Here is a 17,401-nt window from a genome sequence, read left to right on the forward strand (position 1 = left end):
TCCAATATTGGTATGACATGGAAGGTAAACACTCCCCAGCCATGGCTAAGCTTTCCAAGCCGGCTGGAGGTGGAGAATGTAGAAACTTGAGGCCTACGAGGCATTCAAACAAACAGGCTAGAGTATCTCCTGGTGTTTGTTGGTATGTAGTCATGTCAGACCTAAGGCCATGTAGTTCAATACTGGGAGAGACAGAAGTTCCTGATCCATGTTCACACTGGCAGAGACAGAGTATCGGGAACAAAATGGGTAAAAAGTGTGTTTAGAAATGTCACCATGAGGGAGCCTGCGTGGCTCAGTTGGTTAAGCGACTGCCTTCAGCTCTGGTCATGATTCCGCAGTCCCAGAATCAAGTCCCACAACCAGCTCCCTGCTCAGTGGGGAGTCTGCTTCTCCCTCTGACCTCTCCCCTCTCATGCTCTCTCTCATTCTCTCTCTCAAATAAATAAATAAATAAAATCTTAAAAAAAAAAAAAAAAGAGGGGCGCCTAGGTGGCTCAGTCAATAAGCGTCTGCCTTCGGCTCAGGTCATGATCCCGGGGTCCTGGGATTGAGCTCTGCATTGGGCTCTCTGCTTCGCAGGAAGCCGGCTTCTCCCTCTCCCACTCCCCTTGCTTGTGTTCCCTCTTTCACTGTGTCTCTGTCAAATGAATAATTAAATCTTTAAAGAAAAGAAAAGAAATGTCACTGTGAATGAAAAGATACATTTACATTATATTTCAATAAAGCAAAGCGAAGCAAGTTGGCTAGAGAAGTCTGTGTTTGGACAGGGTATCCCCTGCACCCACTGTCTGAAGGAGAGAGGCAACGTCTATACCATTCCTTATCTTTTTCTGCCTTCAGAGAAATAGCTGCCTTAGAGAACACGTGACCCACTGTGCATGCGTTCTGCAGTCAAATGCTCTACCACTGAGCTATAACCCCATGTGCATGCGTTCTGTTAGCGATGCGGACTCCTATTGCAGAACATACCCATGGACTCAGTGGCAGTAAGGGAAGTCACTGTTTCCATAAGCAGAAAAGAAGATGTGGACTCCAGCCGGGCTGTCTCAGAAGAGGAAGAGAGTAGTGAAGACACAGACGCTGTGGAAGGATGTGTTACTCCAGTGGATGTGAGTGGAAATAAAGCTGTGGTAGCAGTAAGTGTAGTGGTAGTTATATTTGGAAGGGAGTCCAGCGTGGGCTTAGGAAGAACTAAAGAAGGGGACGCTGATGCAGCTGGGATTCTGCTCCAAGCAGACGTTCCCATGGGGCTAGGTGGAAGCTCAGAACTGATAGATAGAGTGTGGTGTGTAGCAGGAGGCGACCTACTCATTCTGCTAAAGGGTAGAGGTTGAGACACGGTCCTGGAGTTAGCAGCCACAGAGGTTCTGGAAGATGCCTCAGGGGATTTGGAAATATATGCACCGTCAGCTGTGATTTTTATAGATATGGGGAGAGAAACTGGGAAGCCAGTAGTGATACTGCTCACTGTAGGTTCCAGAGTGGTTTGGGTGAGTGCAGTGCTTATGGCAGCAATAGGTAGTGTTGTAAAGTTAGTGAATGAGCGCGCTGGCATGGTGTCAGAAGTCAGAAAGGAGGACTTTGACACCTCTACTGGAGAAGAAGTTACAGTGTGAGGGGTACCAGATACAGTTGCCGGTAGAGAAGCCGGAGGGAGAACAGGTAAAATCCAAGCCAGTGTGGATGAACTAGCAGCCTCTGAAAGTACAGATCCTGAAGTGGCACCGGAAGGAGTCCATGCGAGTGTGTTCCCAGGAGTCATAGGTGTAGCTGTCTTCTCAAGTGTGTGCTTAATGTCAGCCAAAGTGATAGGAGTAGATCTTGAAGATGTTGGTGATGAAGGGCTGTCAGACATCCTCGAGGTAGGAAGAATTCCTGACATGGAAATTGATGACTTTGCCGTAACATCTCCAGACACAAGACCAGTCTGAGAGGGTGTGGATGTTGACAAAGACCCAGGAACTAGGTATGGAGTCTCTGTTTCCACCTTACGGGGTGTAGATATATGAGTACTGGTGGAAATTGGAAATTGAGAACCTTTAGCTGTGGGTGTGTTCCAGGAAGTCATAAGCAGAGATTGGGTGTTACCAGATGTGATCCTTGTTCCCAGAACTGGAAATTCAACCATTTGGGTTGTAAGAGGGAAAAAAGTCTCTGAAGTGGAGAGCTTGGCTTTAGTACTACGAGGTGAAGAAAGAAATGATGTCAACGAAGGTGCCATTGTAATGGATGGAGTCCATGGAGGATGCGAAACAGGGGTATCCACAGATGTGGCTCCTTTTGTTAGTCCAGCTGCTGAAGCATTTTCTGACAAGGATGTCATCTTTTCTGTACTTGAAGAAAGGTAGGTGGTCGCTTTTACCCTTTCTGTGGGGCCAGAAGTGCTCTTAAGGCTCGTCAGAGATGGGGAAACCTGAATATTCAGTGAAGTATGGAGATTATCTGATGGAGTAGATGAAAGCACACTTTCAAGGGCAGCAGTTCTGGAATAAGTATCTGTGAGAGCAGTTACTGTACTACTGCCTCTGGGAGTAAAGGATCCATTCATAGTCCCAGATAATATGCCCAGAGCTGTGGTCTCATCTCTTTGTGATGACTGTTGAGTTGTTGATCGAAATGGTGAAAATGTGGTCGTTTGAATGGAAGAAATAGCTTCTGTGTTCCTAGAACCGAGCTCTACTCGTAGAGCAGTGGTGCCTATGGATGGAGTCGCTATCCCCGCCATAACAGGGGTTGGAATGGTTTTCACAGAGGGAAAATTTGACTGTGTCAGAGAGGAAAAGGATGTAGGTGTGATCCTGGAGGACACCTCTGTCATTCCTGAAGTAATGGAAGCAGAAGAAGATGGTGCACTTTTTGAAGTAGGCCCAGGTGCAACATCCAGTGTCAATGTTAGGGTCGTCATAGTCCTAGGGGCAGTTGAGGACAATAATGAAGACAATGGTCCAACTCTTGTGGAAGTGTCAAAAGAAACAGCTGGAGGTAAGAAAGCAGAGCCATTAACTGACATTGAGGGCATCTCAGACATGGGCCCAGAAGTGGCTGAAGAACTTTTCAAAGAATCTGGATGTGTTGTTTTAGAAGATTTCATTATTGGTATCGTGGGAGTGTCAGAAACTCTTTTGGAGCTGAAGGCAGCGATACTAACTGGCAGTGAGGACATCTGATAGATAGGAGTGAACGTCGCCACAGAGGTTTTCCCATGAAGTGTCGTAGGTGCATTTGGAGCAGACAGGGCTGTAGTGATCCCATCAGTGGAGATGACTATAAAATCAGCACTAGATGGTCCAGTTGTGGAAAGAGACAGGAACTCAGGGGAGGTATGTGTGCTTTCAGAAATGGGAGAGGCAACTGAAGTCACCTTAGTTGGAGTCTTAGGGGAAAGCAAGTATGAAAGAGTTGTGTTGACATTTACAGGATTGGACATTCTAGTTGTCCTGGAAGTTACGGTGTCTACAAATGAAGTATCCTGGTGGTTTGAGAAAGGGTGAGTCACAGAGGTGGCACTCACTATCATTTTCTCAGTCCTGGGTGTATATACTGAAAGGGCACTGATGCCTTCTTTTTCAGGAGACAGAAATCTGGTAATTGTCAGAGATTGTGAAGGGAGGGCTGTTTTCCCAAGACTGGTAGACATTTCTGGAATGTGAGCATCTACTGTGTGACTTGAGATAGAAGTAGGTATAGTCTGTATAGTCCCAGAAGTGGGAGAAGAAGCTAAAATCCTGTCAGGTGGAGTTGCAAGTGGAAGCTCTGAAGGTGAATGTGTTTGGTGACTGGAAATTGTTGGGCTCTCAGCAAATCCCGTATCTGTTGTTTTCAAGGATGAAGTACTCTGGGAGTCTGAAACAAAAGGATTCTGTGATGGGGACATTTCTGTCACCTTCATAGTTCTCGAGGTGTTTCCCAGGAGTGTGGTCATCTGCTCTTTGTCAGAAGATAAGGCAGAAACGTCAGTCACTAATAGGGTGGGGACCAGTGTGTTTCCAAGACCTGTTGAAGATTGAGAAATGGGACCATCTACTGTAAGCTTATTGGCAGAGGTGTGTGAAGATATGGTCTCATCAACAACAGAAGTTTCTGTGGAGCCAGGAGCCAAGCTAACAACAGCCCCACTGTTGCTGAAAGTGTACGGAAGGCTGAGAGCATGGGTAGAGGTCTCCTTCCCTTGTGATATGGGGTGGGCTGCTACTGGTGTAAACATAGTTGAGGTCACATGGGTAGGGGACACAACAGGAATGTTGTCCGGAAGAGATTTAGAGCAGACAAGAGTGGGTGTAAATGGGGTTACTGTGTCAGCTGAGGTGAAGAGAAAGGTGGTCTCAGCCTTAGTTGCCACAGGAGTGGGATGTCTCCATGAGGGGACTGGAGTCTCTGTCAGAGAGGGAACTGTCATGGGTGTCATCCTGACAGAGAACGCTGTGGCTTCTGAAGTGGTGGGAATTGACTGTCTGTGGGTAGGCACAGGATCGCTGGTTGTTGAAGCAGTCTGATCCAATGGTGACGCTGAGGTTGTGGTCACCATAACTGATGGGACAGGGGCTGCTGAGGAACGGGTAGCAGTAGGCTGTGGAGGTAAGATGCCAGCAGACAAGGACATAGCTGTAGGGACAGTAGCAAAACTGGTCCCCAATATCCTTGTGGTAGAAGCGCCCAGGGGCTCAGGGAATGTCTGTGTGCTTCCAGAAATGGGAGATAGAGTTGGATTTCCCTCAGGTGGAGTTTCTGAAGTCCAACATGCTTTGTGGGTGTGGACGGAATTAAAGATTTCTGTGGTTCCATCATATGGGCTCTTATGTGTGGTTTTCAACGATTTTGTGGAAAGCCAACTTCCTCTCACCTCAGTGGTTGCAGTTTTAGTATCCAACGGGGTGGTCAACTTTTCTACGTCAGGAAAAGGGGAAACGGTGACAGAAGCTGTTACCATTTGTGCAGATTCATCTGCTGCTTCCAGCCTTGTTGCAAATGGGGAAAGCTCAGTTGTCACTGCTATAGTTGATTTTCCCTCAAGATAACGGGAAGTTGTTTCTGTCCTTGTCGCAGGACCATTACATCCTTGTATTGTTGCAGACTCTGGTACAAGGGTTGTCTCTCCAAATGCAACTGTAGCATTTGTCTCTGTTAGCGTGGTCTCAGAAGTGCTCTCCTCAGTAGAGACATTTGGTTCAGTGTTAGCAAGGGTAGATATTATATCTACTGGTGGAACAAATGTCTCCCTCGGTGTTGAAAGAGGCTTGCTTTCACCTGCTGTGGGCAGAGACGTAGTTTTTAGTCGTAAGGTGTTAAGTTTAAACTCAGGCAATTTGGTTATAGATGTCATTCCCGAAACTGTGGAAAGATTAACAAACCATGAAGTCATCAGCGTGGATAGAGCTGTCGTGTATCTGTCTGTACTAGCACCAGCAATAATACTAGCATCAGTGATTGTGGCAGCCTCGCTTTTTGAGGGGCCTTCTGGTAGGATACTAGCAATACTAGTAGGGGATGAATGCCCTGCATTAGAATCGCTCTCGTAGAAGGCTGATGTCTGCAGGGTCTGGTCTGGCCTGCGAGTCCACGTGGTTTCATTGGTAGAGAACAGATGGGCACCATCATGAGTTATCCATGTGGGACCAGACTCAGATGCCTTAAACGTGGAAGTTGACCTAGTGGAATTCAAAAGAAGCATGTTTCCGCCACCTGTGGGTGTGTTGTGGGTATATACTGGCCCAGGTGTTATGGGGGGAAGAAGAGTGTCAGCCACCACTGGTGCAAGTGTGACCCCAAGAGTCAAGGCTGTATGTGTAGTCTCAGTGTCAACTGGCTGTGCACTCTGAGCTCCGGCGAATGGGGAGGATGTCCTGAAAGAAAGGGCCACAGAAGAGGCCCTTTTTGGTATGGAGGTAGAGACTAGATCCTCCATTCTGGGTGAAGAGACGTCCTGGAAATTTGTTGATGTCAATTCTGTTTCAGCCGTGAGCATAGGCATCACCTCAGTAGGCCTAGTTGGGAGAATTTTTGATGCTGGAGATGCTATTTCCATGTCAGTTGTTGCCAACGTGGGTGCTGTCTGATTTCTAGGAAATACGGAATCCACTGGAGCAACCGTGGAGTTGAGCACAGACTTGGGTGGGAATGTCGATGCAGTCCCAACGTGAGTAGTTGTAGCTGAAGTCTCTTCCACTGAACACCAAGGTACTGTTCCACCAGCTGTAGAGGCAAGAAGTTCCTGGCTAGCTGTGGAGATTGAAAGTACATCAATACCTGGGGATTCATGTTTGGGCCAAGATATTGTAGATACGGGTTTTGACTCAGCAGAGGAGAATGAAGGTGTTGTCTTCATAATGGTTGACTGAGATCCAGTCACTGAAGTTTTGGATATAATTGAATTCTTGGTCAGTCCAGAAGTGTATAGAAAATTCGTAGCTGTAGTTGGATGGAAAGTCTCAGTAGCAATGGGTTCAGCCACTTTTGTTGTCCTTATGCTCTCTGAAGATGGAGACTTAGTTATTTTCATGGAATTGTTAGTAGTGCCTATGGAGGTGCTCTTGGTAGGCAGAGGGACAGCTGCTGAAGTAGACAAAATGTGCGCCTTGAATCTGGTTGTCTCAGCTATGGGTGTCTTTAAAAATTTTGGTACAGTCATTATTTTCAGAGGTGGAGATGTTGTATTGGAATATGCTATGGTTGTATAATCAGTTGCAAACACAGGCATGCTTTTAAACGTCACTGTAGAAGAATATATTGTCTCTTGTGGTTTTAGTCCAGTAACTTGGGATGGAGTTGTCAAATCTATTTGTTGTGGAAGAGTTGTGCTCATTTCTTGAATTGTTATATTTTCAGAAACAACTGAAAATCAGAAAGCATGTGTTACTTTGGATTTGGCTTTAGAAATCAGAGACAATTCTGTTAGAGCTCTATAATTTTTTCTCATGTTTTTAAGAGGAGATAAGTATCAGATATAATCAAGCCACTTGATTACTTGGTTTTTCTTAAGATGATTTTCTACTTTCTAAAATCTCTATATGGTTCTCAAAATGCCTTCATTATGTAACAAATAGAAGGACATCAATTTCAGGGTTGCCTGGGTGGCTCAGTTGGTTGTGTCCAACTCTTGATTTCAGCTCAGTTCATGATCTCATGGTCATGAGATCGAGCCCCACATTGGGCTCAGTGCTATTCATAGAGCCTGCTTAAGATTCTCTCTCTCTCTCTCCTCTGCCCCTTCCCAACCCCGCTGGTATACTTGCTTCCTCTCTCTCTCTTTCTCAAAAAAAAAAAAAAAAAAAAAGAATTTCATATACAGGATGGGTAGGAACAGAAAGACAATGAAAGCTAGGAAACTTTTCATTCCCACCAACTCTGGGCCAGCACAACTCTCCATCACCTCCGTACCTGCATATGAGCAGTCAAGTACTGCTGGACTGGTCACACAAGGGGATGAACTAGTACTTCTATCAATTCATCATCACCAAACCCAAATAAGCCTTTCACACTGCTCAGTCTACTTTACGCTGGTCAATTTTGCTACTGTTCTGTGCAGTAACTATTTAAAACCTTCCTCACTGGGAGCTTGGGTGGCTCAGTCGGTTAAGCATCTGCCTTTGACTCAGGTCAAGATCCCAGGGTCTTGGGATTGAGTCCTGCATTGGGCTCTCTGCTCAGTGGAGAGCCTGCTTCTCCCTCTCCCGCTGCCCCTTCCCCTGTTTGTGCTCTCTCTCTCTTTCGTCAAATAAATAAATAAAATGTTAAAAAAATAAATACGTAAAATAAAACCTTCTTCATTATCGAACTCTGCCCCCACATGTTTATTAAGTACCTGTGCCCCTTCCTTCATAGAAAAAGATAACTGATCAGAAACTCAGCACCACCTCACTTAGCCCTCATCAGAAGTTATCTCTCCTTTCCCTAAGGAGAATTTCCTTCCTGATTTAAAATATCTTCCAATCTCTTCCAACATAAAAATAAAAGCCTCACATCTCTCTGCAGGTACTGCCCTATCTCCCTCCTCCCCATCACATCACTTTAAGAAAGGTTATCTATCCTGACTCTCTCCACCCTCCTCAGCCCCATTCTTTAGCCCACATTAGTCTGGGTTTTGTATTCATTCCTCTGCACAGCACCCACTAAGGCCACCAATGGCCTCCCTGAGAACACATACTTCTCAAGTCTTCATCTTACTTGATCTCTCAACAGCTTCTGATAATGTCGACCATTCTGTCCTTCTTAAAATGCTCTTTTCATTGATTTCCATGACATAACATGTTCTTGCGCTTTCTCCTAACCCTCCAGGCACTCCTATTCTATGTCCTTTGCAGATCCATCCTATTTAATCCAGTCACTAAGTAATAGAGTTCTTCAAGCCTTGGTCCCAGCACCTCTTCTCTCCTTACCCTGTGGTTCCTCCATACACCTCCATATTCGAGTTTACACCTGCACACAAATGAAAGTCAAAGCTATATCTCTAGACCAGATCTCTATTCTGAACTCCACAACTGCTTACTTGACATCTCTTGGATATCTCATTAACCCCTCAAACTCTATCATATGCCTCAATTTGAACACATTGTCTTCTCTCCAAACTGGGTCCTCTCAGTACTCTCTCAGTGAATGGCATGATCATACATTCAATTATGCAAGCCAAAACCCTCTCCCTTGGTCTCCTTCCATTTCTCTCTCACCTGCCATAGCCAACCCATAATTTTGCTCTATGACTCTTATCTCCCAAATAGCTCTTGACTCTGTTTCTCTCCATCTTGATCACTTACCACCCTCACCAAACCACCATCAGTCTCTTCACCTAAACTCTGCAATAGCCTCCCAACTGAACCCTCTGCCTTTACTCTTGGCCCCCTGCAATCTGTTCCATAGTTCCATCAGGATGATCTTTTTGAAATACTAATTTGATCACGTCTCTTTCTCTCTTTCTCTCTCTCTCTCTTTCTCTCTCTCTCTCTCTCTCTCTCACACACACACACACACACACACACACACACACACACACACAAACTTAGCTCCCTTTAGTGCCCTTCCATTACTCCTAGGATTAAAAAAAAAGTGTGTTTCTTAATAGAGCTTATAAAGCTATGCGCAGTTTGCTCCCTACCCAACCTGTCCAGCCTCACTCTGTGTGAGAAGCTTTCTCTCTTGTTTCTTGGACTCCATCCCACCAGTCTTATTTTAATCCTCCAATACTTGATGTTCTCTTGCCCACCACAGGAACACTACCTCCCTGTTACCTGTACTGGGAGTGTGCTTCCCATCTCTCTTGATCTGATTAACTTCTCATCCTTCAGAGTTCAGCTCATGCATTGCTTCCTCAAGGAGGCTGCTACCTTCCTTAGCTTCCATGACTAGGTCAAACCAATCTATTCTAGGCTGTTGGGACACCCCACACCTCTTCTTCAGAGTAGTTGTCACTGCTGCAGGTTTATATCAGTGCGTGCTTATTCCCGGCTGTCCTCCTCACTACGCCGTATGCGCAGGGCCTGGCACATGGGAGATGTCCCGCAAAATTTGCAGGCTGACAGAATAAGGGGATGACGAGGACTTGGAATGAAAGAAGAGTAGTGTGGGGGATTCCTAAAGGAAGAAGCAACAGGTTATGGTAACAAAGAAGCTTACAAGATGAAGAAGACAAAGAAATCTCAGAGGACGCAAATTTTGCTTTTGGGCTACTTGGAGAAGGTTGATAATAGGAAATAGGGAAATTGGGAAGGTGGCCTCTTTCCAAAGAAAAATATGCACTTCTGACTTGGATAAGTGGAACTTAGGGTGATGGAACATCCAAGCGAAAATGGCACATAGTAAAATTCAAGACTGAGTCATAATTTTTCTCCAGTTCAGATCACCCAGAATGAAATCATGCATATTTACCATTGGGAAATTAGCATTTTGAATTTATCCACCTGGGAAGCATATTACTTATGATGTAGAAATAATTATGGTGGTAGACAATCTACTAACTTGTTTCACTGTCTTGAGCATTCAAATTGCTTTTAATTTGCATAGATAGAAATTCTGAGATGTGTGTAGGATGTTCTTTAGGATTTTGTGGTCATTATGAAGTGGGATGAATGACACTCAGAAGCCTGCAACTGACTGTATAGACAGAGTTGACAAAAGTCACACACGTATGAAGTCACAACACACGCATGAAAAGGGAAAAGTCAGAGTTAGTAGAAGTACTCTCCCACTTAATTTTACAGCATCATTTCAATGATCAGAGAACACATTCTGCTAGGCTTTACCAAGAAACTGCTATACTTCTGCAGCACAACATTTATGTCAAGACTTCTGCCTTCAAATGTGTCCATAACTACAAGTAGAGGGAGAATAGCCAGGATTTTGGTTTCCATTTTTGCAGAAGGCTTTACCACAGCCGACTGGCTTTGCAAATTTTTTAAAGGGTCACTTATACCACACTTGAGGAGTGTGGCGTCCCAGCTCCTGAATCACTCTCCAAGAATACACTAATTCTCGCTCTTTTACAAGTGATTCATGATGGAGCTGCACTCACTTTTTAGGAAAACGATAAAATACCGAATACCACAGAAGTCCATCTTCTTTGATACAATATTCAAAGAGCACTGTTCCAGGAGTCTTAATGGGTAATGAGAAATTCAGAACACAGAGGCTGGGAGTTAGGTATGGTATTTGTACCTAAAGATGGCTGAAACTATAGATATTAATTGTAAGTAATTGTAAATGCTTCCAGTAAGCATTTGAAAAAGACGCATAAGGGGCGACTGGGTGGCTCAGTGGGTTAAAGCTGACCCGCTGCCTGCGGGTCAGGTCATGATCCCAGGGTCCTGGGATCGAGCCCCACATCGGGCTCTCTGCTCAGCAAGGTGCCTGCTTCCCTTCCTCTCTCTCTGCCTGCTTCTCTGTCTACTTGTGATCTCTATCTGTCAAATAAATAAATAAAATCTTTAAAAAAGAAAGAAAGAAAGAAAAAGACGCATAAAACTTAGGAAAGGAGGGGGATGCCTGGCTGGCTCAGTCAGTGTAGCATGGGATTCCTCATTTCGGGGTTGTGAGTTTGAGCCCTACATTGGGTGTAGAGATTATTTTTTAAAAAGTCTTAAGGGACCCCTGGGTGGCTCAGTTCATTAAGTATACAACCCTTGGTTTTAGCTCAGGTCATGATCTCAGGGTCATGAGAGTCAGCCTCTCATCAGGTTCTGCACTCAGCAAGGAGTCTGCTTGAGATTCTCTCCTTCTCCCTCTCCCTCCCCTGGTCCCCTCCTCCCTCCTTCTCTCTCTCTCTCTCTCTATCTCTCTCTCTCTCTCTCTGTAAAATAAATAAATAAACAAAATTTTTTAAAACATAATTTTTTTTTAAATTTATTTGACACAGAGAGAGAGATCACAAGTAGGGCAGAGAGGCAAGCAGAAAGAGAGGCAGAAGCAGGCTCCCTGCTCAGCAGGGAGCCTGATGTGGGGCTCGATCCCAGGACCCTGAGATCATGACCTGAGCCAAAGGCAGAGGCTTAACCCACTGAGCCATCCTGGTACCCCCCAAAATAAAATCTTAAAAAATACTTAGAAAAGAAAAAACAAATGAGTTGAACAAAAATTGCCAAGCAGGTAACAGTTTAAGTACCAGGTATCCCTTAGAAAATAGTGCAATTTACATTGCCTCACTTGAACCCAAAGCCTGGATTTCTCTATTTCAACAGCCCTCCCATTGAATCTTTCAGATGAGAGGTTTTCTCCAGAGGGATTGGTGTACCAAATTTCTCCTCTAATGTCTTTTATTTTTATGATTTTGTTTACTTGGCAGAGAGATAGAGAGCACAAGTAAGCAGAGCAGCAGGCAGAGGGAGAGGGAGAAGCAGACTCCCCACTGAGCAAGAAGCCGAATGCGGGGCTCGATCCCAAGACCCTGGAATCATGACCTGAGCTGAAGGCAGAGGCTTAACCAACTGAGCCACCCAGGCGCCCCTCCTCTAATGTCTTTATTCACAAAGACTCCAGTCTTCCTTAATTAAAATCACAGAATCATAGAACTAACTCTTGGCAATTGTGTTCAATCCCTTCCTTTAGAGACTAGGCACAGAGAGGTACAGTGCTGACAGGATGAGATTTCCACAGATGAAACATGTAGAGAAGTAAGACATTGTGTGTCAGAGTTTTAATTTTCTAGCACCCATAAGGGCATGCCCTCAATTTATATAGAACCACCACAAACCTAGGAGAAAGAAGAGACTCTTCCTTAAAAAAAAAAAAAAGAAAGAAAGAAAAACTTAGATAATAAAAGCCAAGTTCTGCAAGTGCTGAACAGCTCAAGAATAAGCAATCACCCAAAACTACACGACATAAACCATAGAAAAGAGTATCACTGTGCTAAACTAAAATGTGAAGATTCCCTTGCAAGCCTGGGCATCAAAACCCAATGGGGATCCCAAATTACAGCCATGCCCTGAGACAACATCTGCCTTAAAGAATCATCCATATCCCAAATAAAGTCAATCCAAGGGGCGCCTGGGTGGCTCAGTGGGTTAAGCCGCTGCCTTCGGCTCAGGTCATGATCTCAGGGTCCTGGGATCGAGTCCCGCATCGGGCTCTCTGCTCAGCAGGGAGCCTGCTTCCTCCTCTCTCTCTCTCTGCCTGCCTCTCTGCCTACTTGTGATCTCTCTCTGTCAAATAAATAAATAAAATCTTTAAAAAAAAAAAAAGTCAATCCAATCAAATGTCTGTACTTTTTAACCAAGACTTATAGGAATTAAAGATTCTTTCAAACCCCAAGTCTGGCAATTAATTACGATGGGTTAGGAAACACATTCAATTGATATGGAAAAAGCATTTGACAAAATCCGATGTACCTTCATGATAAAATCCCTTGGCAAGTTGGAAACCGAGGGTATTTATGTCAATTTGATAAAGAACAAGAGGGGCACCTGGGTGGCTTAGGAGGTTAAGCTGCTCAGCAGAGAGTCTGCTTCTCCCTCTCCCTCTGCCTCTCCCCCTCCCTGGGCTCTCTCTGTCAGTCTCTCTCTCTCTCTGTCAGATGAATAAGTAAAAAAAAAAATCTTAAAAAAATAAAATGTACTTCTTTTAATGTGATATCTAATTAAATATAATAGATGCCATTAAACATAAGCATTTAGTATTATATAAAGATGTTATTTATTTATTTATTTACTTACTTACTTATTTATTTAAGAGAGAGCAAGAGCAGGAGAACATAAAGTAGAGGGAGAGGCAGAGGGATAAGGAGAAGCAGGCTCATGAACTAAACCAAAGGCAGATGTTTAACTAATTGAACCACCCTGGTGCCCCAAATTTACTATTATAAAATTCTTTATAAGTTTTGCTTAGATGAGGAGTGTCTGGGTGGCTCAGTGGGTTAAGCATCTGCCTTTGGCTCAGGTCATGATCTCAGGGTCCTGGGATCGAGTCCTGAATTGAGCTCTCTGCTGAGCAGGGAGCCTGCATCCCCCCCTCTCTCTCCCTGGCACTCTGCCTACTTGTGATCTCTCTCTCTCTGTCAAATAAATAAATAAAATCTTAAAAAAAAAAAAAAAGAACATCACCAAGAAACCTCCATTTAACATCAACGGGAGGTGGGGCGGGGCGTGGGTGGCTCCATCAGCTAGGCTGATTCTTGATTTTGGCTCACATCACGATGTCAGGGTCGGGCGATTGAGCCCTACGTCAGGCTCTGAACTCAGCGGGGAATCTGCTTGAGAGGTTCTCGCTCCCTCTCCCTCTTCCCCTCCCCTCACTTGTGCACATGATCTCTCCCCCCTCTCTCTCTCAAATAAATAAATAAATAGTTCTTTTAATAAAACCCATAAAATCAACCATAATGGTGAAAGACTGAATGTCTTCCCTCTAAGACAGGAAGCAAAGCAAGAATGTCCACTCTAACCACTTTTAGTCAACATAGTACTGCAAGTCAGAGGCATTCCAGTAAGGAAAGAAAAAGAAATAAAAGACAGTGCAATGGCCCTGGGCAGGCTCAGTCAGTAGAGCATGCAACTCTTGATCTCAGGATTGTGAGTTTGAGTCCCATATTGAGGGCAGAGTTTATTTAATAAAAAAATTTTTTAAAAATCTTAAGCATTGCAGATGACATGATTGTCCATGTAGAAAATCCCAAGTAATCTTAAAAAAAAAATCTGAAACTTAGAAGTGAGTTCAGCGAGGTTAGAGGGTACAAAATTAGCACTAAACAAAGTGTTCTTCGACTTGACACCAAAAGAAAAATTGATAAATTCAACTTCACCAAAACTAAAAGCTTTTGCTCAATGAAAGCCCATGTGAAAAGGCTTTTTAAGAGCAATCTGTAAACTAGGAGAGAATATTTGCAAAACATATATCCAACTAAGGACTAGAATATATAAAGACTTCTCAAGACTCAACAGTAAAACGAATGTAAATTTAAAAAACGTAGGTGGAGCACCTGGGTGGCTCAGTAGGTTAAGCATCTGCCTTCGGCTCAGGTCCTGCTCCTGAGTCCTGGGATGGAGCCCCACAACAGGCTCCCTGCTCAGTGGGGAGTCTATTTCTCTCTCTTCCACTCCCCCTGCTTGTGCTCTCTCTCTCTCTCTATAATAAATAAATAAAATCTTTTTAAAAATGGGCAAAAGACACGAAGAGTTCACTGAAGAGGTTGTATAAATGGCAAATAATCATAGAAAAGGACGTCCAATGTCATTAGGTACCAGGGAGATGCCAATGAAAACCATAATGAAACCGCACTACACACTTAACAGAATGGCTAAAACAAAAAGTAGTGGCAACACCAAATGCTGGCAAGGATGGGAGACACTGGATCACTCATCCATTGCTGGTGGAAATATTAAGAAGGTACAGCCACTTTGGAAAACAGCCTGAAAATTTTGTGCAAAACTAAGTGGGTGCGGTGCCTGGGTGACTCAGTCGGTTAAGCATCTGCCTTCTGCTCAGGTCATGGTCCCAGAGTCCTGGGATCAAGCCCCGAATTGAGCTCCCTGCTCAGCAGGGAGCCTGCTTCTCCCTCTCCAACTCCCCCTGCTTGTGTTCCCTCTCTCGGTGTGTCTCTGTGTCAAATAAATAAATAAATAAATAAAATCTTTAGAAATCTAAAACATAAAGTTTAAAAAAATAAAAGTAAATGGGCAACTACCATACAGCTCAGCAATGGCACTCCTGGGCATTTATCCTGGAGAAATGAAAATTTGTGTTTACACAAAATCCTATACACAGAGACTCATAACAGGGTGTGGGTGTTTTTAGGGGGAGGGAGTGGCTACAGGCAAAAACTGGAATCAGTCCAAATGTCTTTCATCAGGTGAATGTTTAAGCACACTGTGGTGCATCCATACCATGGAAGCTTGCTCCACAATGGAAAAGGAAAAACTATGGATACATATAAGCTGGGCAGATCTCAAGGGGGGAATGACGCTGAGTGAAAAAAGTTCAATGCCAAAAGGTTACCTACCATCTGATTTCATTTACTAACATTTTTGAAAATGACAGACTCCTACAAACGGCAGACAGATTAGTGGTTGTCAAGGGTTAGGGATGTGGAGAGCCGAGGGAGGTGGAGAGAAAGGACAGGAGGGAGGTAAGTGAGGGAGGTAAGTGAGGACCCTGAGATACTGAAAGTGTCCACTACCTTGACCATGTTGGTAGATGCACAAATCGACACAGGTGATAGAATTATATAGAACTCAATACACACACACACACACGAGTCCAAGTAGAACTAGGGAAATCTGAATAAGATTAGTGAATTGTATCAACATCAATATTCTGGTCATTATACCAACAACTTTGTGAGATGTTAGTCTTGGGGGAAACTGCGCAAATTGTACAAGGGATCTCCAGCCACATATGAATCTACAATTCTCACAATTAAAAAAAGGCAAATGCAAAAACCCACGTCATGCACGTAGCTGAGTGATAACCGAATGTCCATCCCTACTGGAGGGACCACAGAAACCATGGAGTCAGGCCTCCATCGTTGAAGGGCTTGCAAACGTGTTTTGCCACATTCATTCTGTTCCCGTTTATGAACAAGTGATCATTTGCACAATTGATTTGCATGAGCTTTGCTATCTCTGTAGTTTAAAGTGGGGATAATCCATGCTAATTCACAGCGGCCTGTGGGCTTAATTGCCATTTGCTCCTTCACTCTAGACAAAATTGTATTATTGTAATCATTGGGAGCTGGAGAACAGAGGTATAGAGTCGCTGAATATTTATGAGGCATTTTGTTGCAGATGTACCTGCCAAGAGAATATTAAATAGAACATTTGCTAAGGTACCAAATTCTGCCTGTAATTTGGGTATATCACCTCATATTAAATCTTTGTGTTTTTCTAGCCTACATATTGCATCTGTTTTTTTTCTTTCAATCATGAGTGTGTTTATTAGATTTGTGAGATAATAGTGACCAGGAACTGCCACAGACAGATCTGCCTGTGGGGTAGAAAAAATATGAAACGAGTATCTTTAAGATGATGAAAATATATATATATATATATGTATATATATATATATATATTTTTTTTCAAAATGGTGTCTGTGTTCAGTTTCCAGGCAAGGACATGAAAAATGAATTCTGAGATAGGGCTAGAGCTTCCATCTCTGAATCTATAGGAGAATGTCACTCTGTGCATGGGAATACAAATAAGAAGGTTTGAGCAAACTACAAACAGCTCTTGCTTATCTTTTGTGATAAAAACAAGGATAGCACAGAGAATTGATACACAAGGGCCAAACCAAATTGCCTTTTAGCTAATAGAGCCCATGACCATGGAACCTTTCCTATCAGAGCTGACAATTGCTTAGAGGGCTTCCTAGTGGGCCAAACAAAGGTCTTAGAAAGTGCATAAACTATATACTCAATTTCTGCATATTCGAAGAATGGTTAATTTATAAAGTGATTCAAAGTCACTGGAACACGAGATCAATTAATACCTCTTAGCAACTCAATACCTCCACAGATACAGGGACCCTGGGTTTTGATACAGTCCGGATTTCCCAGGGTGGACTCAGCTCATGTAATTTCATTCTTTCCAAAGGTGATTTCTCCAGTACGTATCTAGGAGTCATTTCATCTGCATATCTTTGGGAAGACTCTTCATCTTCTTACATCCTCAAGTCCGAACAAATCCTTTGTTGGGCCATGTGTCTGGGCTAACATGAAGCAATTATGCTAAACATACTTGGAGAGGAATTTGAGCTTGTGTTCTGTCCCTAATGGTCACTTCAAGAATTTCCTGTCACCATCCATTCCTTTTCAAAATACGACAGACTTTTGTCATGGCTAAAACCTGGAAACAGCTTAAAAGTCCTTCAAAGGGAGCTCAATGAATAAATTATAGGAGATCCCTACTCTGTCGTACTAATCAGCATCCCCCTCCCCCATAAGCAGGCAGCTCTATATTCTTTATTTTCTGATATGGGAGTGCCTCCAAAATAT

The 17,401-nt window shown here is 43.7% G+C and overlaps 1 protein-coding gene across 1 annotated transcript in view; it reads right to left on the bottom strand.

The window, feature by feature from the left end:
- Nucleotides 1-17,401, bottom strand: part of ADGRG4 (adhesion G protein-coupled receptor G4) — a gene marked incomplete at its 3' end in the record, with an annotated part of 56,618 nt that overhangs the window by 15,920 nt on the left and 23,297 nt on the right. Inside the window, exon 3 of the mRNA XM_082717957.1 lies at nucleotides 1,041-6,831. Within this exon, the coding sequence (XP_082574083.1) occupies nucleotides 1,041-6,831 (5,791 nt within the window). The remainder of the gene's footprint in view (nucleotides 1-1,040; nucleotides 6,832-17,401) is intronic.

Source organism: Mustela nivalis (genome assembly GCF_964662115.1).
Source record: "Mustela nivalis genome assembly, chromosome: X".
NCBI classification, from domain to species: domain Eukaryota; kingdom Metazoa; phylum Chordata; class Mammalia; order Carnivora; family Mustelidae; genus Mustela; species Mustela nivalis.